The sequence below is a fragment of the Symphalangus syndactylus genome, chromosome 10, assembly GCF_028878055.3.
Source record: "Symphalangus syndactylus isolate Jambi chromosome 10, NHGRI_mSymSyn1-v2.1_pri, whole genome shotgun sequence".
Taxonomy (NCBI): domain Eukaryota; kingdom Metazoa; phylum Chordata; class Mammalia; order Primates; family Hylobatidae; genus Symphalangus; species Symphalangus syndactylus.
The window spans coordinates 82,338,955-82,366,690 of NC_072432.2; the positions used below are offsets into that span (position 1 = coordinate 82,338,955).

The following is a 27,736-nucleotide window of genomic DNA, read 5'->3' on the forward strand; positions in this document are numbered from 1 at the left end:
ATGAGAATAGTTTTTGATGGAGACCTAAAATTGTATCATCCTAGCCCGAATCTCTCCCTTTTAACTGTTCTTTATGTGTACATTCTGTGCCCAAAAGAAAACAACCTTTCATTAATTGGGCAATTGTCCAGGCTCTTAGCCTAGCATTCAGCTCTCAGAGCTATGAAATCAACCGCACCAGATCTACACTTTAAAATGAGGCAACATCTAACTGGAAACCTGCTCAAAGTAAGGAAGTGGGTGAAAAGACTCAGGGTCCCTTTTCTCTTCCCCGTTTTCTCTCAGCCACATCTCTCTTATCCTATCTCGGTGAAGAAGCTTGCTTGGCTAGGAGAGAGGTCAGGGACAAGAAGATAGTGACGAGAAAGTTCCATGAGACGCTCAGAAGTCCCAGCCTGAACATCAAACCTGAATAACCAGGAGAGATGTGACCTCGGCATACTTTCAGTGGTTTACCCTCTGCCCACGCTGCAGGTTTTTCAGGTCCTTGCTCGAGTGTGCGCTCACAGGCATAAATAAACGTGCTATCAGCAGCCTGCGTCAGCCAGCCCAGCTATTTAAGCAGGCTGGCATCAGCAAACACAGCTTCCAAACCCAGGGCTTGCGCTTGCCTTTGCCTCTTCCACGTAAGTACCTTTCAAAGGTCTGCCTTTTATGCAGAGGAATGAGTTTGTGCAGGAACTAGACCAAAATGCTGTCGTTACCGTATTTGCTCTTCTGTTGGAAAACGGTAGAGGTGAAAGGGAGAATAGGAAAGAAAAACTTACCCCCAAGCAGAAGCTAGGAAATGCTGCCGGGTGTAAGACATCAGTCCCTTACAAACAAAACTGCGTGGAGTCGAGGGGAATTTGGAGAAAAGGGAGTCAGTGTTGGTCTTTTGGCCAGCAGGTGAGATGTTTTTCTTACTCGCTTCTATTTTGGAAAGATAACTTTGAAACCAGCATTTGTCAGATGCCTATGATTTTCTCATTTAGAAGCAGATTATTGTTATTCTGCATCCCAGACTTTTATCTAAAATCAGACATAATATCATTTTAAAATATGTTTTGTGTTTGACAGGGGGAAGTGAGGGAGGTGTCTCTGGATGGAGAAGTGGCTTGGTTTTGAATTTGCAGTTTATTGTTACTTCTGGTTCTCATAATACTTATTTATGACAACAAAAACAGTGATTTTTTTTTTTTTTTGAGATGAAAAGGAATCCCAGGCTCTGGGGTTTAGAGAAAATATAGGTTTGTGATATGTGAGTGGCATCCAAGTATTCAGGGTAAACTGTTAAGTAAAGTGGAATAAGAATCATTGAATAAAAAGGTACAATCTATCACATAGTTCAGATGAGAAGCTCTTAAAGAGAAAAGGAATGCAGACAGGTCCCATGAAGTGGCACTGCCACCAGACAGGGCCCTGTAGTGTGTTTAGTTAAGTAGGGTTAAGTATAACCAGGGCAGGCAGAGAACAAAACAAAAGTGCTGGGGAGGTGGGAAGGGAGGAGAAGGGAGGAGCAGACAGTAAAGGATTTATAGTTAAACAACAGATTCATAAAAAGCAGATAGGAATAGAGCAGGGCATTAATTCCATAGTCTATCCCTTTGTATCAAGAATCTGGTGAAAGCCAAGGACCTTTCTCAGGTATTCATTCCCCGCATCCTGAGCCTCCCCTTCCACCCCACACCCCAGCCCACACCTCGACTCTCACTTTCCGGACTCCTGGAAGTCCACGGACCCTAAGTGAAGCTCATGTGCTTATTATTATTATTATTTTTTAACTGGGCTGAAGCTGCCGACTGAGGAACCTCTCCAGAAGTGGTGGCGAGTTGAAAACCTTCAACGTGGCAGGCACTTCTTAGCCACCAAACTGAAGCTTGGTTTTAAGTTCATGAAGGTCTTATGTCAATCAAGCAAATAATGATTAAGGGCTATATCTGAGCAAAGATAAGTTGAGGGCCAAGAGGAAGAGAAAAGAAAAAGTGGATCTTGTTCTCAAAGAGCTTGAAATCTAAAGTCTAGGGAGATAATTAGAAGTTATGTCCATGCACAAAATAGGATGTGTTGAGTGATTACATTTGTATAAAATGATAGAAAATGCAAACTAATCTATAGCAAAAAGAAAGTGGCTGGGTGTGGTGGCCCACGCCTGTAATCCCAGCACTTTGGGAGGCCGAGGCGAGTGGATCACTTGAGGTCAGGAGTTTGAGACCGGCCTGGCCAACATGGATAAACCCCGTCTCTACTAAAAATACAAAAATTAGGCGGGCATGGTGGTGGGCACCTGTAATCCCAGCTACTCGGGAGGCTGAGACGGATAATTGCTTGAACCCGGGAGGCGGAGGTTGCAGTGAGCTGAGATTGTACCACTGCACTCCAGCCTGGGTGAACAGAGCAAGACTCTGTCTCAAGAAGAAAGAAGAAAAGAAAGAAAGAAGAAAGAAAGAAAGAAAGAAAGAAAGAAAGAAAGAAAGAAAGAAAGAAAGAAAGAAAGAAAGAAAGAAAGAGAAAGAAAGAAAGAAAGAAAGGAAGGAAGGAAGGAAGGAAGGAAGGAAGGAAGGAAGGAAGGAAGGAAGGAGATCCATGGTTACTTGGGAAGGTAGGGACAGGAGAAAAAATGTTTGGGGGCATTCCCAAGGGACACAGGAAACTTTTGAGGGTGTTGGATATGTTCATTATTGTGACTGTGACCATTTCTTATATGGGAAAGTTTATCAAATTGTGTACTTTAAACATTCAGTATTATAGCTGATTATTCCCAACAAACACTACTTTAACAACATTATTTTTATTTTTATTTTTTTGAGATAGGATCTCACTCTGTCACCCAGGCTGGAGTGCAGTAGCGTGATCTCGGCTCACTGCAGCCTCTGCCTCCCTGAAGCCTCTGCCTCCAAGGCTCAAGCAATCCTCCTACCTCAGCCTCCCGAGTAGCTGGGACCACAGACTTGTGCTGCCACACCCAGCTGTAGAGATGGGGTTTCGCCATGTTGCCCAGGCTGGTCCCGAACTCCTGAGCTCAAGCGATCTGCCTGTCTCGGCCTCCCAAAGTGCTGGGATTACAGGTGTGAGCCACTGCGCCTAACCAACAATGTAATTTTTAAGTAAGTAAAAGCATTTCTAAAAATCAGCCTATGTAACATGCTGAACATAAAAGATGAGTATTTATGGAGAAAAAAATAAATTCAGTAAAGCACAGAGACCAGACAGTAAGGATCATAGACTTTTATAGAACTGGTAGGGTCCCTGGAGATAATCTAACCTAGTGGTTGTGGGGCCTGGAGAACTTAAGAAAAAAAAAAAAATCAGTGACTGGGGCAGGGCGTGGTGGCTTACGCCTGCAACCCCAGCACTTTGAGAGGCTGAGGCGGGTGGATCACCTAAGGTCAGGAGTTCGAGACCAGCTTGACCAACATGGTGAAACCTCATCTTTACTAAAATACAAAAATTAGTCTGGGCATTGTTGTGAGCGCCTGTAATCCCAGCTACTCGGGAGGCTGAGGCAGGAGAATCGCTTGAACCTGGGAGGCAGAGGCTGCAGTGAGCGCAGATCGTGCCACTGCACTCCTGCCTGGGTGACAGAGCAAGACTCCGTCTCAAAAAAAAAAAAAAAAAAAAAAAAAAAAAATTAGAGACTGGGCCCCACCCTGGGCCAATTAAATCAGAATCCCCAGGTGTGCAGCCCTGGGACTGGTTTTTAAAGTTCCCCAGGTGAGTCTAATGTGCAGCTAGGGATGAAAACCAGTGAAATCAAAACCATTCACTAGACAGATAAGGACAGTAAGGGCCAAAGAGAGGATGGGGATGGCCCCATGCCACCTGGCTGCCAAGTCCGAGGGCAGGCTGAGGTTTGGGAGGCTCAGGGAACACAGCAGCAGAAGCTCAGAGGTAAAGAAAGAGGCTGCTTCTGGACACTCCCAGCTCCAGCTAGGATAGGGTATCCAGCACCTTCCAAGCGAATCCTTGGAACCCAGACATGCTGCGGGGCAGCAAACCAGAAGAATTACTCAGGGCCTCCGAGGTGCATTATTAAAGGATTGTGCTAATGAGTGAGAAGGGATGTTTCAAAACTAAAGCTTCCTTTTGTTCCCAATTAATATCTGGCATAAGCAGAGGATTCTAATTATTGAAAGGAATCCCAGTGTACACTCCAGGCACTCTGTTCTGGGGGACAGCCAAGTTGTTCTTTCAAGAAATAGCATGTGTGCATTCCCAGCATTGGGATGAGTCTATCTGGCAGTCCAGGGTCTTTTAATTAGGACTTCCAGGTCAGGCCCAGGCAAATGAGTGGGTGAAGTTTGTCTTTGTGACTTCTGTCCTTCCTGTCTGTGGCTCCTTAGCTCTCCCTCAGCACCTGTATGGGTGCAGGTGTCAGTTCGGAGATGTCTGTGGGACCACAGAGCCTCACTGGCGCCACCGTGGCCATGTTTCCAATTGGTTTTTACCTCCCCTTCAATCCAAATGTGCCACTTTCCAGGTCTCATTCTCTCAGGGCTTGTTTTCCCCATCTCTGGAAAACTAATTAAAATTAGGATGTTAATAGACAATAATTGTTTAATGAATTATGTCCCTCCCTGGTATAGTAAGTAGGTTCCAGCAAGATAACATATCTAGGAGTTCCCTGAAATGTTATATAAATATAGTTACCATTTGAATTTTTAAATAGGGCAATCAGGCGAATCAAAGTTTTATGCAAAATATGTCCTCCTTATTGGTCAGAATTCCAAGCAACTTGCCGCACAAAAATATACCAAGATTGTGGGTTTTCAGTATAATTTTTCAAACCATATCCAGTGGGCAACCATCTACAGGTTGCGGGCCCTGTTAGGTTGTTTTTTCTGAATTAGTCCATTTTTTGTCAATGCAGTCAAACTCATCAGAAGTAGTTGCATTTCCTATGTCTTTCTGAAAAATGGAGAGCCACCTTAAGGTTACTATAATGGAGACAAAAGGTCAAGAAATTCTGCTCATAGGGATTTTAAAATGTTACCTGCTTCTTTCTCGGGAGCAGAAGGCTGGCACCAGCAGAGTAGCTTGCCTAGTCTTAGTGCCCAGGAGCCTCATTCTTTGGGGACCCAGTTTTACAGCTGGGGCAGCCCCCTGCCACCCGCCCGCCCAGTGCATGTGGCCGTGGGCCCATTCCGGCACTTTTGCCCAGTTCGAAAACCAGATTGCGGCAGCTCTTGAAAACAAGTAGCAGCTGCCTGTGGCCAGTCCTGTCTCTGAAGAGGGCCGTGGCCGGGTGTGTAATTAACATCCCTTCTGGGGAGGCAGTCTGCAGGCAGTCAGAGCCCAGAGCAGCCCTGAAGCCAGAGGACACATTGTGACAGCAGCAGTGGGGAGGAGAGGGTGAAGGCGAGCTCCATCTTGAGTCCCTGGGAACCCTGGCACTCTAGCTCTGGGGAACGCATTAGGCCGTTGGCATCAGGGCAGCAGTCAACACCAGTTTAATGCCGCTATTTGGAAGCCAAATGCTTTTTCCTGTTATTCAGAGTTTCTCCAAAATAAAAAAAAAAAAGAAAAGAGAAAAGAAAAACAAATGACAAGTTTGCGAGACTGATAAAACAGGTTTGTATGACCGATAGAATTTCTTCCTTCCTTGGATGACTTTTCTTTGAATATTTCTCCTTCACCTTCATTTCCACATTCTCTCATTATACAATGACTTAGTTCAAGAGGTCACCTGGACATTTTTTAAGGCTGTGTTATGACCTAACTCAGCTTAATTTCTGGATGTTGTTGATGGCTTCCTTAGACTTTTTGTTGTTTTTGAGACAGAGTCTCACTGTCACCCAGGCTGGAGTACAGTGGCACGATCTCGGCTCACTGCAACCTCCACCTCCCTGGCTCAAGCAATCCTCCCACCTCAGCCTCTAGAGTAGCTGGGACCACAGACACACACCACCATGCCTGGCTAATTTTTTAGTTTTGGTAGAGACAGGGTTTCACCATGTTGTCAAGGCTGGTCTCAAACTCCTGAGCTCAAACGATCCATCCACCTTGGCCTCCCAAAATACTGGCATTACAGGCATGAGGCACCACACCCGACCGGCTTCCTTTGACTTTTAAAACATCAAGTGAATAGGGATAGTGGACAGTGCTATAGAAAGATGACATTGTTGGTAAAAGGATAACTTATGGCTTGGAGTGGTTTATAAAGCAGTAACCTGCCCTTTTAAAAACCAACACCTGAGGATCCTGAAGCAGCCCCTGCTCTGTCCTGGACCATGCCCATCCTGCCCACTCACTTGGGGAACGGGAACAGGTTTGATAGAGGGGCAGCAAGCCTGATGCTGCAAGTGGAAGGCTCATGTCCCGTTGCAGGACGTGCATGTATCTGCTGTCTTCCTGGGCAAGGGCCCTGATGTGTTTTTGGCCTTCCAGTGCTGTTGATTTTGAACACACAGTGCAATAAAGCAGGTGCAGGTTAGGCTGTCCTTTTTCTTTGCTGGGAAAGTGCCTACATCTATCTTTTACAATATGCTGAACAATCTTCCCCAGAACTCCAGGCTGAGCTATCACCTGCCAGGGGAGCAGAGGACAGGTCTGGTGAGCAGGAACCTGGGTCCTATTTTCTCAGCTGTAATGGAATTTTAAAGCAGCTGTGAGCCTGAAAGATTTGTTGTCCCAGTGGAATTATTAATAGCACCCCCTTTTACTCTAAAAACTACCTGGCCTGAGCAATAAACTATATGGTCACCTGTGAGTACAATCTACTTTATGCAAGAGCGTAAAGTGACTTGCTTGGAATCTTAGGATGAGCTGGTATCTGAGCTTGCTCTTGAACCCAGGCAGCCCCAGTCCTCATTCTGACCTCCGTGCCAAGTCATTTACTCTCCCCGTGACTCAGGGTTCCTGTGTGAAGCATTGTATCCTTCCCGCCCAGGCTGAGAACTGGTGTATTTATGTTGGCTAAACCAAAAAGAAGTTCAGTATAAATGTCGGGCATTCAAGGAATTGTTCATCACAAGGTCAGGTGCTTCAGCCTCTTATTTGGCCTCTTATTTACCTCTTATTAGGTAGCAATAGAAGCTCTTTTAAATGTAGAGAAGTTGGCTGGGCATGGTGGTTTGCGCCTATAATCCCAGCACTTTGCGAGGCAGAGGTGGGAGGATTGTTTGAGCCTCATCTCTACATTTTTTTTTTTTTTTTTTTTTTTGTTAGCCAGACATAGTGGCACACACTTGTAGTTTTAGCTACTTGGGAGACTGAGGCGGGAAGGTTGCTTGAGCCCAGAAGTTCGAGGCTGCAGTGAGCTATGATCACGACGCCACTGTACTCCAGTCTGGGCAACAGAGCAAGACCCCATCTCCAAAACAAACAAATAAATAAAAAGTAGAGAAGTTAATTTTACCCATCTCCACATGATTTCTTGTAATTTGCTTCTGGTAGTTTTGATAAAATGTGACCAAACATGAAAACACTGCCAGATCTTTCACAAATGATCTACTCTGTCCTTGTATGTTCAGAACGAAATGAAACAAAAACCTGAGGCAGACATTTATCAGTTCTAATCTCTTAGCGTATACCGGGCAGGAAACTAGTGGTAGTCATCTTGGCTGTTAGATCTAGTCATTCCATCTGGGATCATGAGGAAAATTTCCTAGGATTCTTAAGGTCATGACAGATCTGCTTAGATAGTCTAGCCGTTGATGTATGTTCACTTCTTCCTTGTGGCTTCTCCCTAAGGAAATGTACATAAACAATCTTCCTTAGCCCTGATATCCCCATCAACCTTTTCCAGATTTTCAGTTTGCTGGTGCCAGGAGTGAAATCTGTTTTACAAAAAACTTTAATTCAGTGGCTAATATTTAATTCAATAACTAATGTTGGAAGTATCTATCACTTTATTATACATGCCTTACCCTCTTCCTGGGACATAGACTAGCATCTTTGGAGATAGCTGGAACTGGGATTTATGAAGCAGGAGGAAAGAAAGCAGGAGGCCACCCCTACTTTCATTAATACACTGTACCTGGCTCGGGGTTCCACAGTTGAAAAGGGAGGAGAGTTCTTGGAACTAACTCAAGAGTTAAACAATAGTTGACTAAACAATAGTAAAATTAGGGCTGGGTGCAGTGGCTCATGCCTGTAATCCCAGCACTTTAGAAGGATGAGGTGGGTGGATCACCTGAGGTCAGGAGTTCAAGACCAGCCTGGCCGACATGGTGAAACCCCGTCTCTACTAAAAATCCAAAAATTAGCTGGGCATGTTGGTGCGTGCCTGTAATCCCAGCTACTCGGGAGGCTGAGGCAGGAAAATCGCTTGAACCTGGGAGGCGAAGGCTGCAGGGAGCCAAGATCACAGCACTGCACTCCAGCCTGGGTGACAGAGCGAGACTACACACACACACACACACACACACACTCAAATCAGATCTATAAGGAACACAGAAAGGCCTGATGTTATTTAATTCGGACAAGAGAAGGCTATAAAGCCACTGAATGATGGTGTTGAAAAGCGTAGAAGGAGGTCGTGGAGGTTAATAACCAGCTCTTCACCTTGGCTTTTGAGGAAAAAATCCAAGACCAAGGGTTGGTGGGGCTGCAGTATAAAGAACATTAAGTAAGCCATGAAGTACTCCCTCATTATACAAAAAATGTAGTGGAAAGAATTAATTACAGGCAAGCTCTGAAAGATGGGGCAGTCCACCAATCTTTTATTTTTTAAAGCCCTTTTTTTTGTTTGTCTTTAGGCCTATGATGAGTTAACATAGTCCTTAATTCATGGCATACACAGGACCCCCTCTTAGGTTTTGTATCTCATTCCATTTCTCCTGCTCTCCCACTCTCCCTCTTTTCTCTCTTTCTTTTCACTGAACACTGTAATTTTAAGATGCATCTGTGTTGTTGATGATATTTCTAATGCATTATTATCAATAGTCTGTTAACTATATGTATCTTTTACTTATTGACTCCTGCAGTAATGGACATCTTTCTTGCTCCAATTCTCTGAAATGATGTTGTAATGAATAGTCTCATACGTATGTTCTACCGGCCTTTAGATCTGGTTCATGGGAAACAGGAAGGGAAAGGGGTGGACTAGAGAGCTTATGTTTTATTTACGCAGCATGGAATATTGAACTGTCCATGATAAATGGAGACAAAATGTAACCAGTTAGTATTTCAAACATTTACAAGCTTCTCCATGTTCCCTTGTACTTTAATAAGAGATTGAGTGACAAATAATTTTCTAGAACTAAAAGAGCACAATCTTCAGTGATCTCCCCTTCTCAATATAATTTTCTTTTCTTTTTTTTATTAAAAAATTTTTTTTTAGCCAGTCAGGCTGGGTGCAGTGGCTCACACCTGTAATCCCAGCACTTTGGGAGGCTGAGGCAGGCGGACAACCTGAGCTCAGGAGTTGGAGACCAGCCTGGCCAACATGGCAAAAACTTGTCTCTACTAAAAATACAAAAATTAGACAGGTGAGACTCTGTCTCAAATGATAATAATAATAATAATTTTTTAGCCAATCAAATTTAGCAGTGGGAGGTTGCATTCAATGTCATCTTCTTTTCTTTCTTTCTTTTCTTTTCTTTTTTTTTTTTTTAAGACAAAGTTTCGCTCTGTCATCCAGGCTGGAGTACAGTGGCATCATCTCGGCTCACTGCAACCTCCACTTCTCGGGTTCAAGTGGTTCTTGTCCCTCGGCGTCCAGAGCAGCTGGGCTTACAGGCGTGTGCCACCATACCTGGCTAATTTTTGTAATTTTATTAGAGACGGGGTTTCTCCATGTTGCCTAGGCTGGTCTCGAACTCCTGGCCTCAAGTGATCCTCCCACTTCAGCCTCCCAAAGTGCTGGGATTACAGGCATGAACCACTGTACCCAACCAAATGTCATTTTCTTAAACTTGGTTTTATAAATTCTAGAAGCATTTTATTTCTCGATATTGGTTATTGATTACCCAGAAAAAGCAAATGAAATGTTCTAAGAAATCTTATTAGTCATGAGGTTGAGTGAAGTTTCTAAAATGTTTTGCCATTTTAATGATTGCAAAACCTGATGTCATTTAGTTGCCCAATTATATCCTGAGTCACTGGGAAAGCTAGATTAGAACCTTAATAATGGTACCTTGTATTTGTGTAGTGTTGATAATTTATAGTGCCATTCATAAACATAATCCATCTCATTGAATCCTACAACATTGTGTGACAGGTGGGGCAGGCTAATAGCTTCAATAGTAGGTGATGAAATGGACATCTAAAGCAACTAAGAGAGTTGTCCAAAGTTACCTGGAGACTATGTGATAGAGTTGGAAGGAGACTCCGGGTCTTCTGAAGCTTCACTCAATCTCTTTCTGCAGTATCACAGCTGATGCTCAGAAAAGTGATCTATGGTAGGTTCAAAGCTGTCCCCTGAGCTGGACATTCTGGTGTATCTGTCCTTTTCAATTATTTCGTGATGTTAGTGAGCTGGCTAAAGCTGCACACCCTCTGTTTGTCCTATTAGCTGAACGCCTGCTCATAAAAACCACTCAATTGGGGAAAAAAATCAGGTCCATATCACTGAGTAGCATGGCAACAAGCAGCACGGGTGGTTGGACTTTGGCATAATTTGGAGTTCTGCAAGGTACCAGCTGTGGGTCATTTTATCCGTGACCTAATTATAGTCATAAAATAAGAATGGTAGTTGGACCATAAAAATAATAATCTATTAATATATATTTATGCAAAGAGATAATTCCATTCTGTCAAAGACTCTTTTCTGGACTTTTCAAAATACACAACTAACCTGAGGAAGTTCTGTCTGCTTGCAGTAGACGGTCTAATGGCCTAAGGAAAGGCATGTGATTGGGCAGCCTGAAAATCTACCCATGGTGCATGTGCAACACCACACAGGTCTCTAATGTATCTTACTATGTAATTTGAGCTCAGGCAAAAATACTGTAGAACCCAGCATATATTTTCAAAAAAAACCAATCATGATGTCACATCCCCAGAATTACAAATGAACAGCTCTTTTCAGAGTCAGGTACTGGGAATGAGAATATTTTTAGAAAGAACATTTTAATGTTCTAAAGTGATTGGATGTCTACAGAGCAATGACAATTTTATCTACTTGATTCTCCATTGTATGTGTGGCTTAGCTGTATTTGATTTTTTTTTTCACCCAGGCTGGAGTGCAATGGCACAATCTCGGCTCACTGCAACCTCCACCTCCCGGGTTCAAGCGATTCTCCTGCCTCAGCCTCCCGAGTAGCTGAGATTACAGGCGCCCGCCATCATGCCTGGCTAATTTTTGTATTTTTAGTAGAGCCAGGGTTTCACCATGTTGGTCAGGCTGGTCTCGAACTTCTGACCTCAAGTAATCTGCTCTCCTCAGCCTCCCAATGTGCTGGGATTACAGGCGTGAGCCACTGCACCCGGCCTGTATTAGATTTTTTTAAACTACCAAACTGATTTCTATCATCATTTAAGTTTTTGAGCACCCGTCCTCTTCCATGCAACAAATACATCTATCATTCAGCGTATTGACCTAATTAATCTAATTAATGTTCTCCTAAACAAAAGAAGTTAAATGGGCAATCAAAAATTAATAACAGACTCCAAAACACAAAAGGAATATTTATTAGCTGTCATTTAAACTTAGTTGAGCCGTTTCTCCTCTCTACAAACTATTTAGAAAGTTGATCCGTTTGTTATTTGCTTCCAAGCTTAGTAGAACACATTTCTCTTATGGTTTAAAGGTTCTCTTTAGAAAATATTGAGACATTTTCCCCATATCAGAAATCTATTTGGCCCATTTCTTGGTGTATTAGGACATTAGACATTTTCAAAGAGATTTGATAATTCAATTTGTTTGACAAATCTGACCCCTTCTCTATTTGGTTTGAAAAGCCCTGAGTGCGTGGCTGTGCCCCATAGAAATCTCTAGGACAAATTGTTTTTGTTTCTCTGTTTATATTTGATCACAGGACTGACTCTGTTGGAGAGGTAATGGATATTCACACTTACTAAGCATTAGCACAACCATATTGACAATAATCAAAGCAGGCAGAGGCCCAAGCATAACTCAGTCTACCGGACCGATTCCTATCCTAGGTATTCAAGTTGCAATAAAAAAGAAAGATCAGGAAATTTGAAGCTATTTTCCTCTTGCCTTTAGCCGCAGAGCTGCAACGCTATGCATTTTTAAGAGTGAAAAACAGCCTCCCGTTCATCACTGTGGTTCAGTATATGTTGTTCTGTCCTCCAACATCCTGACAGACCTGCATTTTGCTAATCCCTAACAGCAGTAGTGACACCTAGGTGCAACCGGAGCGTTTTTACTATTCTCTACCTAAGTGAGAAATTTAACATTTTATGTATGATAAGGAGACCCGATATCCAGGTTTGCCTGGGACACTTCTGATGCACGCCTGTTGTACTGGTGTGATTATTATTACTATTTTGAGACAGAGTCTTGCTCTATCACCCGGGTTGGAGTGCAGTGGTGTGATCTCGGCTCACTGCAACCTCTGCCTCCTGGGTTTGAGTAATTCTCCTGCCTCAGCCTCCTGAGTAGCTGGGACTACAGGCCCCCACCACCTCATCTGGCTAATTTTTGTATTTTTAGTAGAGATGGGGTTTTGCCATGTTGGCCAGGCTGCTCTTGAACTCCTGACCTCAGGTGATCTACCTGCCTCGGCCTCCCCTGATGTAATTATTAATAGCACTCCTTTTATTCTTCAGTGTTCTAGGTTAGGTGACAAATTATATGATCACATTAACTCAACAGCCAGGTTGAATACTAACAAGCACCTTGGTTCCTAGTGTTTCATGGGTTCTTCCGTTGTCCTTTGAAGTAGAAACTAGGCACAAAGTGTTCAGCAAATCAGGAGCAGAGCCTAGAATAGGCCTCCGTGTTCTTCTTTCTTGAGTCAGCGACATCAGCAAACTGTTGATGAGGAAGAACATGATCACTTAAAACCTAGGCCACTCTGTCAGAATTTGAGAAGAGAAACTCCCTCAGAATTCATCTGGCCCACACCTTCACTTTTCTAGATTAAGAAGTAAGTATAGCACTTCGGGAAATGCATATACCATTTTACACTAGAAAAGTGCAAGGTTGTTTCATGAGCATAATCTCACTGGATCACAACTGGAGTAAAGAGGCAAGGAAGGACATTCTTAGCCACATTTTACAGAGAAGAGAACTAGGTTTTAAATAAGTTCAATAAAGCAGCCAAGGATATATGAGTATGAAGTGGAGGCGTTAGAACTGAAATCCAGCCCTGACTCCATACCCAGTGCCCTTCCTATGACTCCATACCAGTTTAATATTTTCATTCATTAGTGAAGATTTAAAGTGTATTTCCTACATATAATTTACCCATTACAGATACACAAACATTCCCTCTGCAACTAATGCTATATACTCAAAAGTATCTTCTTTCAGAGCCAGGCATAATGGCTCAGACCTGCAATTTCAATGACTTGGAAGTATCGCTTGAGGCCAGGAGTTCAAGACCAGCCTGGGCAACACAGCAAGGCCCCATCTCTAAAAAAACTAAAAAAAGAACAGGCACTTTATTTCTGCTTCTCTGTCTTCCCACATGCCAAGAGCTCTGGCCAGCAACTAAACTGTTCCTGCCTGACAGCACCACTTGGTGGTTCGGTAGGGAAATGAGAGGCCAAAATCTTTCTATCTCCTTTCTGGTGCCTTGGGTAGAAGGATGAGGAGAAGAAAATGCAAAGTAACTCCTGCTTTTTCTTTATTGTTCACAATTAACAACATTAATAATTTCTCAAACAACCTATTTCTCACATTGATATTTCCATTCTCCTTTGTTCACTTTATTTCATCTATGACACAAGTATATAAATATAATCAATTTGGCCGGGTGTGGTGGCTCACTCCTGTTAATCCCAGCACTTTGCGAGGCCAAGGCAGGTGGATCACCTGAGGTCAGGAGTTCAAGACCAGTCTGGCCAACATGGCAAAACCCCGACTCTACTAAAAATACAAAAATTAGCCAGGTATGGTGGTAGGCGCCTGCAGCCCCAGTTACTTAGGAGGCTGAGGCACAAGAATCACTTGAACCCGGGAGGCGGAGGTTGCAGTGGGCCGAGATCGCACCACTGCACTCCAGCCTGGATGACAGAGTGAGACTCCATCTCGAAATTATTAATAATCACACCAGTACAACAGGCATACATCAGAAGTGTCCCAGGCAAACCTGGATATCTGGTCCCTTTATTATACATAAAATGTTAAATTTCTCACTTAGGTAGAGAATAGTAAAAATGCTCCAGTTGCACCTAGGTATCACTACTGCTGTTAGGGATTAGCAAAATGCAGGTCTGTCAGGATGTTGGAGGACGGAACAACATATACTGAACCACAGTGATGAACAGGAGGCTGTTTTTCACTCTTAAAAACGCATAGTGTTGCAGCTCTGCGGTTAAAGGTAAGAAGAAAGATTTTAGCTTCAAATTTCCTGATCTTTCATTTTTATTGCAACTTGAATACCTAGGGTAGGACTCTGTCCGGTAGACTGAGTTATGCTTGGGCCTCTGCCTGCTTTGGTTATTGTCAATATGGTTGTGCTAATGCTTAGTAAGTGTGAATATCCATTACCTCTCCAACAGAGTCAGTCCTGTGATCAAATATAAACAGAGAAACAAAAACAATTTGTCCTAGAGATTTCTATGGGGCACAGCCACGCACTCAGGGCTTTTCAAACTGGCTAATAGAGAAGGGGTCAGATTTGTCAAACAAATTGAATTATCAAATCTCTTTGAAAATCTCTAATGTCCTAATACACCAAGAAATGAGGCAGATAGATTTCTGATATCTGGGGAAAATATCAGTGTTTTCTAAAGAGAGCCTTATGCTTTTATGTCAAGATAAAGGAAAGTCATACTTCCTGAAGGGAAGATGAAATTCAATCAATATGCATTGAATAGATATTCACTGAGTACCTACCAATGTTTCAGTGACAATTCTGGATACCTGGACACATTGAAGTTGTGCTATAAATCTGTACAGTCCTCAACAGTTCCTTGAAACCCTCTTCAATATCTGCACCAAAACCTCATTTCCCTAAGCAAGATTTTAATTAAAACTGAATTTTCTTAAGTATTTTCTTTTAAATCACTTATTAAATTTCACCAGGATATTTCAATAGGATTATTTTATACTTTTTTCCATTACAGATATATAGCAGTTTAGTATCTATGTAACCTTTAGTGGGTTAGCCTGGGATCTTATCTACACACTTACAATATTCTTTCTCGAGAAAATTTTTTCTGAATTCATAACAATCATCATAGAGTTAGACTAGACCTTTAGAAAAGCAACCTGTTTACAAAATGGAGCTCTCCTATATGGAAATTCTGGAAATGGAATTGCTTTCTTTTGTTTGCCCATTTATTTCTACCAAAGTAGATTAAATACTCCACTTATTTCATAGCACGTTCAAAGAAGAAGCCTAAGGTTTTATGAACATCTTTCACTATTTCCCCAGGTTTCCACATACAAGATTAGAACACGAATTGGGCTATCAATGAAAAGAACTCAGGGCATATGCAGAGTTTTATGTCCAGGGTTGACTAATGATTCATTCACTGCTGGAAGTCATTCGCAGACACCCTTTCCTCCAATGGCTTTTCATAATATCTTCCTGTTTTCAGCAAGTGGCTACAGAAAGTCTGGACTACTGAGAGACTGGTTTCAACAACGGTTTCAGGAAGATCCTTAATTCTACAAAACTCTGTACCTCTAGGGATTAAGTGGCAGCAATCATCACTGAGCTCCAGCTGGTCTGGTTGAAGCCAGCCTTTCTATTCTATCAGACGCTGTAACGTTTCTTGTTTGTATTCTATATTATTCACATAATGCCATCTTTCAATGATGTCTGCATCAATTGAAGAAGAGCGTGTGGAGAAGGAAAGCCAGCCTGGCTGGTAGTGCCTGTGGTTTTAACTGAAATCACTGGCTAATCCATTGAGCTAGGGCAGAGCCATGTCTGGTCACCAACATTGAGAAACATGCTGCAGGGAAGGAAGTACTCAGACTGGCCCCACCCCACAAGGAGCCAGGGCAGACACAGGGCACTGCCTTTCTTCTGTTTCTTGAGCCCACCCGGCTCTACTGCCCCTTTTACCACAACTTCCCATCACGGATCCGCTGTCTGCAGAACTATTCAGTGCAAAGAGGAAGATGGTGTAGTGAATAAGAACATGGATGCAGAAGTTAGACTTTCTGGGTTGGATCTCTGCTCTGTCACATACTAGATTTGTGATTTGGAGGAAGTAATATCCATCTCCTTGGGAAGGTATATAAGTTTCCATCTATATAAGTTTCTACATATATAAAATGAAAATAATAAGAACACATAGTGTTGCTGCTCCTCTGATGATAAAGTGAATGAATGCATCTACACTTGATCTTAGCCAAAAGGCCGAGAAGCGATAAAGTGAATGAATGCATCTAAGGCACTTAGACAGGACCTGGCACATAGTAATTATCCAATAAATATGTTGTCACTATTGTTATAATAACAGAGGTGAGGTTTCTGTAGGTGATTCATCAATAGGAATCAACTCTATGTTGTTGGGGGGCACTGAGGATGATATCAAAAGGCTAGAGTGTTATTTTCTCCAGTTTTACATTTGGCTAGTCCTTGTTGAACACAGAGCAGTTTTCTCCGAAGTTATGTCCTAAATCAAGTCATGTCAAATGCCATTGTTTAGGTTCTGTTCAACAGCCATCCAATGAGCACATATTAAGTGCCAGACTCTCCTAATGAATACTGGGGAGATTTAAATGTATAAGAAATGACACATCCCCCATAGAAGTGCATATAATGTACTGGGGAAGACAGGCTCATGAACAAATTATTTCAAAACAATTTCAGCCAGGCATGGTGTGGCTCATGCCTATAATCCCAGCACTTTGGGAGGCCAAGGCATGAGGACTGTGCTGAGCTCAGGAGTTTGAGACCAGCCTGGGTAACATAGCGAGATCCCATCTCTACTAAAAATAAAGAATCAGCTGGGCGTCAGGGTGCTCATGTGTAGTCCCGCCTTCTCAGGAGGCTGAGGTGGGAGGATCGCTTGAACCCTGCAGTTGAGGCTGCAGTGAGCCATGATTGGGCCATTGCACTCCAGCCTGGGTGACAGAGCAAGACCCTGTCTCCAACAAAAAAAACCAAAGAATTTCCATTTGGTCATTACTCTCATAGGCCATGACAATCTCAAAAAATTGACTCACCAATTCATAAAATATTTGTTCCTCCTTGTTATCAATTTCCTCACTACTCATCTTCTTCCCTATTTATGCTTCCTCATTAATAGATGAGAGGAGAAGAGGAACTGGGGAGTGGTGGTGAGGAAGGAGCAGAGAAATTATTATTTTAGTGAAAATGCTAACAACTAAGTATAAACCAATGCGCAGTGTACAAGTGCATAATGAGAAAACATGCTTAGGATATCGCATCCCTCCCCGCCATGCCATTCTTGAGAAGTACCATGCAGGGATACATGTTATGATAAAGCAAATATACAGCATTGGGTTTGTTTTTTTAAAGGGGTCTAATTTCAACCATTGTGCTTTACCATTCCAGAAAGATAAGAGATTGTAACCCAGAAGAAGTGAAATTTATAAGCTCTTCTTACTGGTTTGCCATCCGGGGGATCGTTTACTGAAAGCCTAGCTCATAGCTTTTTAATAGTAATATCAGGCTGGGCATGGTGGCTCACGCCTGTAATCCCAGCAGTTTGGGAGGCTGAGGCAGGTGGATAACTTGAGGCTAGGAATTTGAGATCAGCCTTGACAACATGGCAAAACACTGTCTCTACTGAAAAAAAAAAAAAAAAAAAAAAAAAAAAAAAAAAATTAGCCGGGCATGGTAGCACATGTCTGTAATCCCAGCTACTAGGGAGGCTGAGGCAGGAGAATCGCTTGAACCCGGGAGGTGGAAGTTTTGGTGAGCTGAGATCACGCCCCTGCACGCCAACCTGGGCAATAGTGTGAGACTCCATCTCAAAAAATAATAATATCTTCCAAGCAAGCACTTTACAGTTGAGAGACATGTTCCCTATAATAACATCATAAGAACTTTACCATAAAGCTGTGAACTAGGCAAAGGTAGACATTATTATATTCCTTCTTCACATAAATGAAATGGAGGCTCAGCAAAGTGCCATTTCAGGTAATCAGTACAGAAGACTTCTCATTATTTGACCTTTTTTCTACATTAATTCCAATTTCATTTCGTTCTTAATTCTGCCGTGTTTCTAAAACAGAATGGTTCCTGAGGCAAGAGGAAAGCCAACCTAGAAAGGAGGACCTGGGAAATAGCAAGCTGGTCTAGCAACTACACAGAGCACCTATAAAGGCACACGTCAGGCCGGGCGCGGTGGCTCACGCCTGTAATCCCAGCACTTTAGGAGGCCGAGGCGGGCGGATCATGAGGTCAGGAGTTCATCACCAGTCTGGCCAACATAGTGAAACCCCGTTTCTACTCAAAATACAAAAAATTAGCCGGGCGTGATTGGTGGGTGCCTGTAATCCTAGCTAATCAGGAGTCTGAAGAAGGAGAATCGCTTGAACCCGGGAGGCAGAGGTTGCAGCGAACCGAGATTGTGTCACTGCACACCAGCCCGTGTGACAGTGTGAGACTCCGTCTCAAAAAAAAAAAAAGGCACACATCATATATGCAGAACTGAAAAATTTCAAAAGGCAGCACTTCGTATTTTTAAGAGATGGATTAACTACTGAGATATTACCATCCCGTAGCAGGGCTGAAACATCAAAAACCAAACCTGATGACACCCTGACCTGACAAAAATTGCAGGAATAAGAGGTACCTAGGAGGGTGTGGTCACTGGTGACCGGTGGGAATGGCATGAATTCAAGTATAGTTGTCATCTCAGTCTTCCTGCCTCATCAAGTCAAGTGCAGTGTGTTCTAGGAGTACAGCATGCTTGCTTGTCCTGATAGCAAGTGGTTCGGCATGTACCTGTAATTGTTACATGGGGTCAAAAGTTAAGAGCTCAAACTTTTACAGAACAAAGGAAAAACCTGCCCAAATCGTCTACATTTCAATTTACTCTTGTGAAAAATGGAATCAGAACAAAACTTGAAAGGAGAGATTCCATTATCTTTATTGCCTAACGTTAAGTAGACGTTAGGGCTTTTTAAAGAGATGCAAGTCTGAAAGAATGTCACCCCAGTAGCCAAGCAATGAAGCAGGAAAAAGTTGACAATGGCCTATATCCCACAGTGGGAAAGAAAAGACAGGCTATCTCCAGCCCCAACTCTTCACTAAAGGGATACACAATGATTAAGTTCGAGCTTAAAGATTCAAATAGGTGATTTGGTGATATCTTAGAACCTCTGACATCAATAGAGCATAAGAAAAATATATCTGGGGGCCAGGCACAGTGGCTCATGCCTGTAATCCCAGCACTTTGGGAGGCGGAGGCAGGCAGGTCACTTGAGGTTAGGAGTTCCAGTCCAGCCCGGCCAACATGGCAAAACCCCGTCTCTACTAAAAACACAAAAATTAGCAGGGTGTGGTTGGTAGTGTGCACCTGTAATCCCAGCTACTCAGGAGGCCGAAGTAGGAGAATCGCTTGAACCCAGGGGGCAGAGGTTGCAGTGAGCCAAGATCACACCACTGCACTCCAGCCTGGGCAACAGAGTGAGACTCTGTCAGAAAGAAAAGAAAAGAAAGAAGAAAGAAAAAGAAAGAAAGAAAGAGAAAGAAAAAGGAAGGAATGAATAAAGAAAAGAAAGGAAGGAAGGAAGGAAGGAAGGAAGGAAGGAAGGAAGGAAGGAAGGAAGGAAATAATACATTTGGATGAATGAATCAATCTTGATGCTCATGAAATCAAGAGCCTTTACTGCTATAGCCAGAATAAAAGGTAGAATTCTGAGTCTTCCTCTGATGCTGTAGACAATTTAACTCTTTAGAACTAACTCCATTCTGATTTCTAAGAGAGAATTGTGAGAGAAATGAAAATAACTACCAAACTGCTTTTGAACTGGCACTTAGCTGTTTAAACATGTAAGCTCATTATCTGAGTTTACATGGATATCCTATTTTAAACCCACAGCCTAACAGCTTTCTGTCCATCTTTCTTTTACACTTTCTTTTCATTTTTATTTTACACTTTCCATCTCTCCCTTATTTCTTCTTCTTTAATGGGTCATTTTCAATCTATCTCTGTGGTTTTCGTTTGGAAACTTTGATATTTACTTTTGTGGGAGGGACCAATAATTAATATGGCTAACATATTTTAAAGCGCAAAATCAAATCCTGACTCCCAGGAGTTCTGTAGAAGGGAAAATGGTAACATTTTTAGCATGATACAGACAAAGGATCTTAGTAATTAGTTTTCCATACATTATATTTGTATTGTTCTTGGTGACCAATGGAAATAACTGGGCTAGCCTGGAAACACAGTCCATAACTCTCACAAAATAACTCAACTCCGCTTTTGGGCTGCAACAGGAAATATTTTTACACAGTAAACAGTAAACATGTGGAAACTTTTAGCCCCAAGATGTCATGCAGGCTGAAAACATAAATAGCTTCAAGAAGGCTTAGATACTATTCACGGATAAAAAGAACACACAACAACTTTGGCAAAAACTAAGTTTGGCCACACAAGTGTTGATGAGGATTTGGAGCAAAGGAAGTGCTATACACTGGTGGTAAGGGGGGTGGTTTTGTCCAACAACGTTAAAATACAAGTTGACATTATATTGTAAAGCTAAACAGCACACACTGTATAAACCAGGATTTCTACCCCTACTATATACCCTAGAGAAATCCTCATAGAGAGGCTGCAGAAGGCATATACAGGAGTGTTCAAAGAGGCAATGTTCAAATGGAAAAAATTCTGGAAACAACCTAGATATCCACCGTAGGAAAAGACATCTACTACATAAATTGTATATTCACAACAAAGAAACAGCATTGAATATGAATGAACTTCTCTGTATGCAGAATGTGGATTTGTTTTGGAAACACTGTTGAGTGAAAACAGCAATTTGCAGAAAAATTATATATGGTGTGACACCATTTTTAAACAACTCAAGAGCAAAACTAAAACAAAAGTTCTTTTAGGGATCCATACATATGTGATAGAACGAATTTAAAAAGCAGTGGCTGGATGCAGTGGCTCATACCTGTAATCCCAGCTACTCAGGAGACAGAGGCCTGAGGATCACTTGAGCCCGGGAGTTACAGTGAGCTATGATCGCACCACCGCACTCCAACCTAAGGGTGACAGCGAGACCCTGCCTCTAAAAAATTGAAATAAAATGAAAAGCAAAGGAATGATTAATACAAAATTCAGAATTGTGTTTTTTTTCTGGGGGCAGGTCAGCAAGGGGATGGGTCTTGGGGAGAAAAACAGATAGCTTCCATAGTCTTGGTAATGCTTTAATTCTTAAATTGAGCGGGGTTCACTAGTGTTTATTTAATTTATGCTTCAGAACTTACATGGACATTACATATATCTATTTGATACCTAATAATGTTTACACGAAAAGTGAAAATATTTACTTCCCTAATCTTCTAAATAATCTTGGAGGACAACTCTCACACTTTTCCAAAAATGTTATTTGGTACCAATAATCAAATAAAACTTTGAGCAAAGTGGACAACTGGTCTGATTGAGGACATTGTTATATAGGGGAAAAAAATTTTTTTTTCAAATCCCGAAGTCATAAATGCTTATTATAGAAAATTTGAAAGAGCAGAAAAATATAAAGAAGAAAATGTTTTAGATTGTGCAAATCCATAGTTGCACAATCTAGATATAACCACTGTTAACATTTTGTGGTATTTCTTTCTAGTTTTTTTAAATATGTAAAGTTGAAATCAATATAACATTTTAAAATGCATTTTCCTATTTAGATGTGGGATCTTGTTCCCGTAAAGGTAGCAATGATGCTACGTATTTGGGATGTATTCAGAGTTCTATTAAATATGTTTTGTACATAAATAATAACTTAAATTTTAGCATTTTTCTCATTGGGAAATTTAAAGAATTAGAGGAGAACAGTAATACTTAAGACTGCCAAATCTTTTCCATTGTGACTTTTGGCATGTAAGTCATTTACTTAAAATGTGTGTGATGAACTGGAAGGAGTTTTCCTTTCAATGATTTGCTTTCTTAAACTCTGATCTCAACACAAGAATGCATTTTTTCTGAAAGGTTTTTAAAAGAGTTTTATTTCATTTCTGAACTTTTGAAAGCATTGGAGAATATCTGTTTTCTTTTGCTAATTTATAATTTTAAAGGCATTTTCCCCATTTCTGACCACATATACAAAAGATTAATAGCATTAGGTTTAAATTAGTCATTCTGATATCTACTTCTAAAAGCTTATTCCTTTAAAATGACTTCAACCTACCATCTACTTAAATGTTAAGATGATATACAGCATTAGAGCAGGTATAAGGCATAAGAATATTTAGAATTGATTTGAATGATTAAATTGCAAATCTTTTTAAGAGCTGAAGTACTTTTTGTGTCTCTCTCGTGCTAGGTTTCTAAAATGCAGTTCTGGTTCAAGAGGTCTATGGTGGGCTTAGACATTTCCACAGGTAATTCTGAAGCCCATCTAGGCTTGAGAAGCACTGCTGTTAGCTTAAGGATACCAATCTCCAAGTTTATACTTAAAAGAACAATTCTCTCTCTCTCTCTCTCTCTCTCTCTTTCCAGCTCTTGTGTTAGCCTGGAGAGGCAGATGAATACTCGACTTCTGTTTTTCAATTTCTGGGGGGCCTTGACAGCTTGGGCGATGCGCCCTCCTACCCCCTTCAGAGTAACTGAATAAGTGACGAAGGGGAAGACCCCATCCCCTTCCAAAGACCCACCACTTCTCTTGCGGAAGTGGCCACACATCATTTTTCTCACTTAGGAAAATACAAGATGTTTCAAGAGCCCATTGCTTCCAGGAAGTTCACAATGAACATAAAAGAAATATAGGCTAAAGAATAATCCACTGGCTTGTTTCCCTTTTGGCCAACTCACCACAGGACTCTGGGTTTATTTGGAGAATCTGCCATTGATAACCTTTTGTTCTTGGTTTGATATTAGTGCTATTACAAAGAGGTCAGAATGGCTGGGAGAGGGAGGATAAGATGGCAAATGTGAGCCCAAAGCAATTTTTTGGTTACTACAGAGGTAACCAAAGATTCCCAGTTGATAGCGCTTTTTGTGAACTAGTTTATATAGGTAGATATTTTTAAAATAAATGATTACAGGATTAGGGGACAAAAATAGAGCCATTGGGTTGACACAACTGTCTACCCCAGGCATGGGAATTAATTTAGAAAAAAGCCAGCAGTTTGCATTTAACATCTTGAAGACGCTTATGCAATGTCTTCTCCAAACCACAAAGGAAAAATATAACCACAGGACAAATTACTCCTTGAATGTTTGATGAGATATGAATAGCCACAACAATAAAACTTGTGCTAAGATTAACGTCTGAGTAGCTTTAAAGTATTTTTAGTTCTTTTAATCTGAAATTGTTTAGACTATCTTCAGAGAAACTTCTCAACTGTTTTCTTACTGGAAATAGTTGAAAAGCTTTAAAAGGCCAAGGTTACCCAGGCAGTTTGATTTATATCTTCTTTAAGAGAGACAGAGTGAGAGAAGAAACGAAGTAACAGCAAACATTTATCAAGCAAAGGGCTGAGAGCTTTGCAGAGAAATAACAGATACATTTGACTATAGAGATCTTCCATCTTCGTTTCTAGAAATCAGGTTTGCTTGGTGTACCTTGGAGAAGTAGGCGCTTCCAAATGGTCCTCCCACAAGTCTCAGCAGCCAACCAAAGGCAATAATTCCCAGCCAACTAACCCAAGGAGTTCTTTAAAGTTAACCAGGACCTCTCCACAAAATCTCATACAAAGTCCTGTAACAAGAAGCCACAGAAATCTCATAAAATAAAATGCACTAAATTAAATGTAAGACCAATAGCAGCCCTTGAGTTTTATAACAGGAATTAAATAACCAAAAAAGAGGGGAAAGTATATGCAGAACAGTCAATTTAGAAATTAATATTTCTGAAGGACTGAGGATTCTACAAAGAAAAAGCCAAAATTTTCATGGAAGAGCCGGCACAACTATGTTACACAAAATTAGCTGGAATCTTTCTAAGGCAAGAAGTAAAATCAGAGGCAGCTGTCTCCCAGCCCTTGTTTTCTTTCAGGCAAAGCAAGCAGTGGTGGGTGGTTCCCGTGGGCAACTTTGGCTAGAGTTAGGACAGTCTATGCCCATTCAAAATGGCAATGAGCTCCTGCCTGCATTATGACTACTGCCCTATTTTTCCTACCAGACTAATGACAGACTGACCCACTGAGAAGGGTCTAGCGGAGCACAGGTCACCAACTGGGCAACATTCAGAAAGTTAGTCTTCCTATGCTCATTTTCCTGGGCTGTTACAGAAGAAGACTGGAAGAGGTAATTTCCAAGGTTCTTCCCAGCTCTGAAGTTGTGTGTCAGAGGTACGGGCAATGGGTGCACACAGAAGAGGAAGTGTTTCTGACCTGGTATGACCCTCTCCTGCCCAGCACCGTGACAAGAATCAGTGCTATGATTTTTAGGTGGGAAGGCACAGAATCCCCTAAAAACATGGGATTTCATGGTGGCTTGGCAAGTGACTTGAGCCAGACTCTCAACAGTAGAATGACTTCCCGTTGTGCCTGAAAGCCCCTTCAAAGTGACCCAAAGGAGAGGTAAAGACATTTATTTAGGAAGTAGAAGATGCAGGTCACAGTGGAGAAGGTTATAGCAGCACTGGGTACATGCTGCCGGCACATCAGTGAAGTGTGGCTCATCCCAGGCACAAACCACGTCACGGCCTACTCAGGATTGTGCTGGATGATTTTGCAATTGTTTGTTAAAACAACAAACCAACGTGATTCCCACACTTGCCCTTGTGTTTTACTGTCAGCGACAGTCAAGTCCTGACAGGTGTGCCAAACCCACAGCCAAGGATATCTTGAAGACTCCAACTTTTATACCTTCATGCATCTTAAGTTAGCAGGAGGAGGTGGATGGGGTTACATCTGCCAATGTTTAAAATTTTTAAGTTTTGGTCCCAATTCAGAGACTTTGTAGGTATGCAGAGAACCCAGCAGGAAGTCCTGTTGCTTCAAATTTGCTAGAGTAATGGTTAGCTCTAAAGTAAGCAGATACAAGAGATCTTGAAGCTTGTGATGGGCCCATTTTCCTGACTTTATAGTAAATTTTAGTACAATCACAGGGAAGTCTGAAATTTTAAAAGACAGCTGACTGGAGCCTCCTCAGTTGGATTTTGGCTCCATCTTGCAAGTCCTCCCCTCGGGGAGCACACAGTGAGGCAGGCTCTTTGCCGTAAATTGTGGAATAGCGGCCTGGTGACTGCAGGCTGGGGATTCACTAAAGCATACTTAGAAAGAGCGGGGGCGGAGGGTTGAAGGAGGAGGTTGCAGAGCGGCAGAGTGGCACGTGGAAGCCCACCGGTGGAAGTTTCTCCCGTGTCTCAATCCCCCGCCTTAAATCACTTCTTTGCGGACCTATCTCCATCTCTGTAAAATGGAAAGACATTAAAAGCACCGCCTCCATCTCCCCAACTTTGAGAAGTAACTTGTCTTGCGGGGAACTTTTTTGGAGGAAGGGTGGGGTGTGCAGCCCTGCCTGGAGAGGGCCCCAAAGCGCCAACCCACTGCAGAGACAGAAGGCCGTCTACCGGGGAGGCCGGCTAGCCGCGGACTCGGGCGAACTCACCCTCGCGATCTGTCAAGTCTGTCCCCAGGGGAGGTCCCCCTTTCAGGAGGAAGTTTTTAAGGGGATTTCTTAAAATCACCCCCGCGCTTCCTTCACTCCTTCCTTAGAGCCGGAGGGCGGTGAGGACCTGCAGAGTCATCTATCTCGCCCCCGTCGCAGGCAGGGATCCAGTTGCTGCAAGGGGTCCCGGGGGGCGCGGGAGGCGCGGGACGCTAGGCTCTGCCGTCAGCCCGCAACAGCGCTGCGTCGGGGGAGGGAGGCCCGGGTGGGGGGCAGCCGTAAGCCCCCGCTCAGCCTGCAGCCGCCGGGGACTTGCGCGGCCGTGGCGCTGCGGGAGGGGGCGGCCCGGGGCTGGGGCTGCCCGGCGGCGCCGCAACCGCCTTCCTTCGCTGCGTCCCGCCCTCCCCACGCCTCGCTCACCGCCGCCGCTTCTCCCTGCCCCGCAGCGCGCAGGGACCATGTCCGCGGAGACGGCGAGCGGCCCCACGGAGGACCAGGTGGAAATCCTGGAGTACAACTTCAACAAGGTCGACAAGCACCCGGATTCCACCACGCTGTGCCTCATCGCGGCCGAGGCCGGCCTTTCCGAGGAGGAGACCCAGGTGCGTCCCCACACGCGCCCGGCGCTCCCCGACCCCAGCCCGGGCTGAGCCTTCTCGCGGCTGGGCGGTCCTGGTCGTCCGCGCCTCCCGCCGGGCTGCCCTCCCCTCGCCCCGATCTCCCATCGCTTCTGCCCGCATCCCGAGGGCCCAGACCCTGCATGGCTCCCGCCGCCGCCTCCCCGCTTCTCCGCTCCCATGGGCGCCCGGTCTCCCCGCCACCCCCATCCAGCCGTGGTTCCCCGGGAGCTGCGCAGAAACCCCTCGGTCACCAGTCCTTGCCTTTCCACTCTCCCCGGCAGCCCAGGATACACGCTTTCTCCCTCTGCGAGTTGGGAGCAGAGTCTCTCTCCTGTCCCTGTCTCGCCTTCCCGGCTCTGTCCCCTCTGGTCTTTCTGCGAAACCTTCGGGAAGATCTATTCTAGGCGGGAATGTCAGAGCTGGAAGGCGCCCCAGAGACCAGCTAGCCATAAATTCAGTCCTCCGGTTTGGCGAACCAGGAGGCTGAGGCCGGGAGGGAGGGCGCTGTCAGGATGGCAGGAGCCGTGAAGCATGCTCCCTCCACCACATCACACTGCAGCGTCCCCCGAGCTGCAGAACTCACACTGCACGAAGCCAGGGAGATTTGGTTCCGATTTTTAAAAAAATTCCCCGGCTCTAAGGTTTAGAGGTTTTTCCTGGCGTTTTATAAGACGGTAGATAGCTGACATTTCAGCTGACGGGATCGGCAGCCGATGTCCTCCTAAGTGCATTCATTGACTTATATATTTTTTAAATGCTCCTGTATTATCCCGAAAAATGCCAGGTAAAGAATGTAGCACTGCCTGCGGTTGTTAACCACAGGTGCAATGTTGGAGCCTTTAGCTGACTTTTGAAATCCTGTCTAAACTCCGACTTCTCTTTTCCCTTTGGTCATGGAAGGACAATCTTTTTGCATGATAAGACTACTTGGAACTGATCTAGCATCTCTCCTGTGGGTCCCCAAAGCACTTCACACTTCTAACCTCAACTCTAAAGCAGAGACATTCTTATTTTTCCTATTTTACATATCAGAGCATCAGGCACCTGTCCTGTCACCATGAGCCATGCTCAGTTGAGGTTTAGAAACTTGTAATGGATCCAGTAGATCCTAGGACCAAGACCCGGGACCCCAAGTCCAAAATTATTTTTACTAATTAAGCCAGAGGCACTCTTTGGAGAGCTTGTCCATAGATGATCCTGTCATTTACAGGTCAAATAGGAAGGCAAACATATCTATTTTTAGCAAATGGAACAGCTGTCTGGCCAACCAGAACCAGAACTTAAAGGAAGGTGATTTACTGTAACCCAAGTCTAACAGCTCATGTTTCTTGGCATCCCCTGAGAAGGCAGCCTGCTGAAATTTTATCATTTGAAATCCCACGCTATGCTTAGAAAAGAGGAGTGAT

At 43.2% G+C, this 27,736-nt stretch overlaps 1 protein-coding gene and 1 pseudogene across 2 annotated transcripts in view; one reads left to right on the forward strand and one right to left on the reverse strand.

The window, feature by feature from the left end:
* Positions 1 to 210: 210 nt before the first annotated feature.
* The window catches only part of HOPX (HOP homeobox), a 34,061-nt gene continuing 6,535 nt past the window's right edge, over positions 211 to 27,736 (forward strand). The window contains exons 1-3 of one of the 2 annotated variants that reach the window (XM_055294645.2): positions 237 to 626; positions 24,278 to 24,402; positions 26,157 to 26,312. In XM_055294645.2, the coding sequence (XP_055150620.1) occupies positions 24,361 to 24,402; positions 26,157 to 26,312 (198 nt within the window). In that variant the 5' untranslated portion in view covers positions 237 to 626; positions 24,278 to 24,360. The other variant, XM_063610458.1, reaches the window with a different exon arrangement.
* On the reverse strand, positions 16,248 to 16,382 carry LOC129492465 (uncharacterized; annotated as a pseudogene).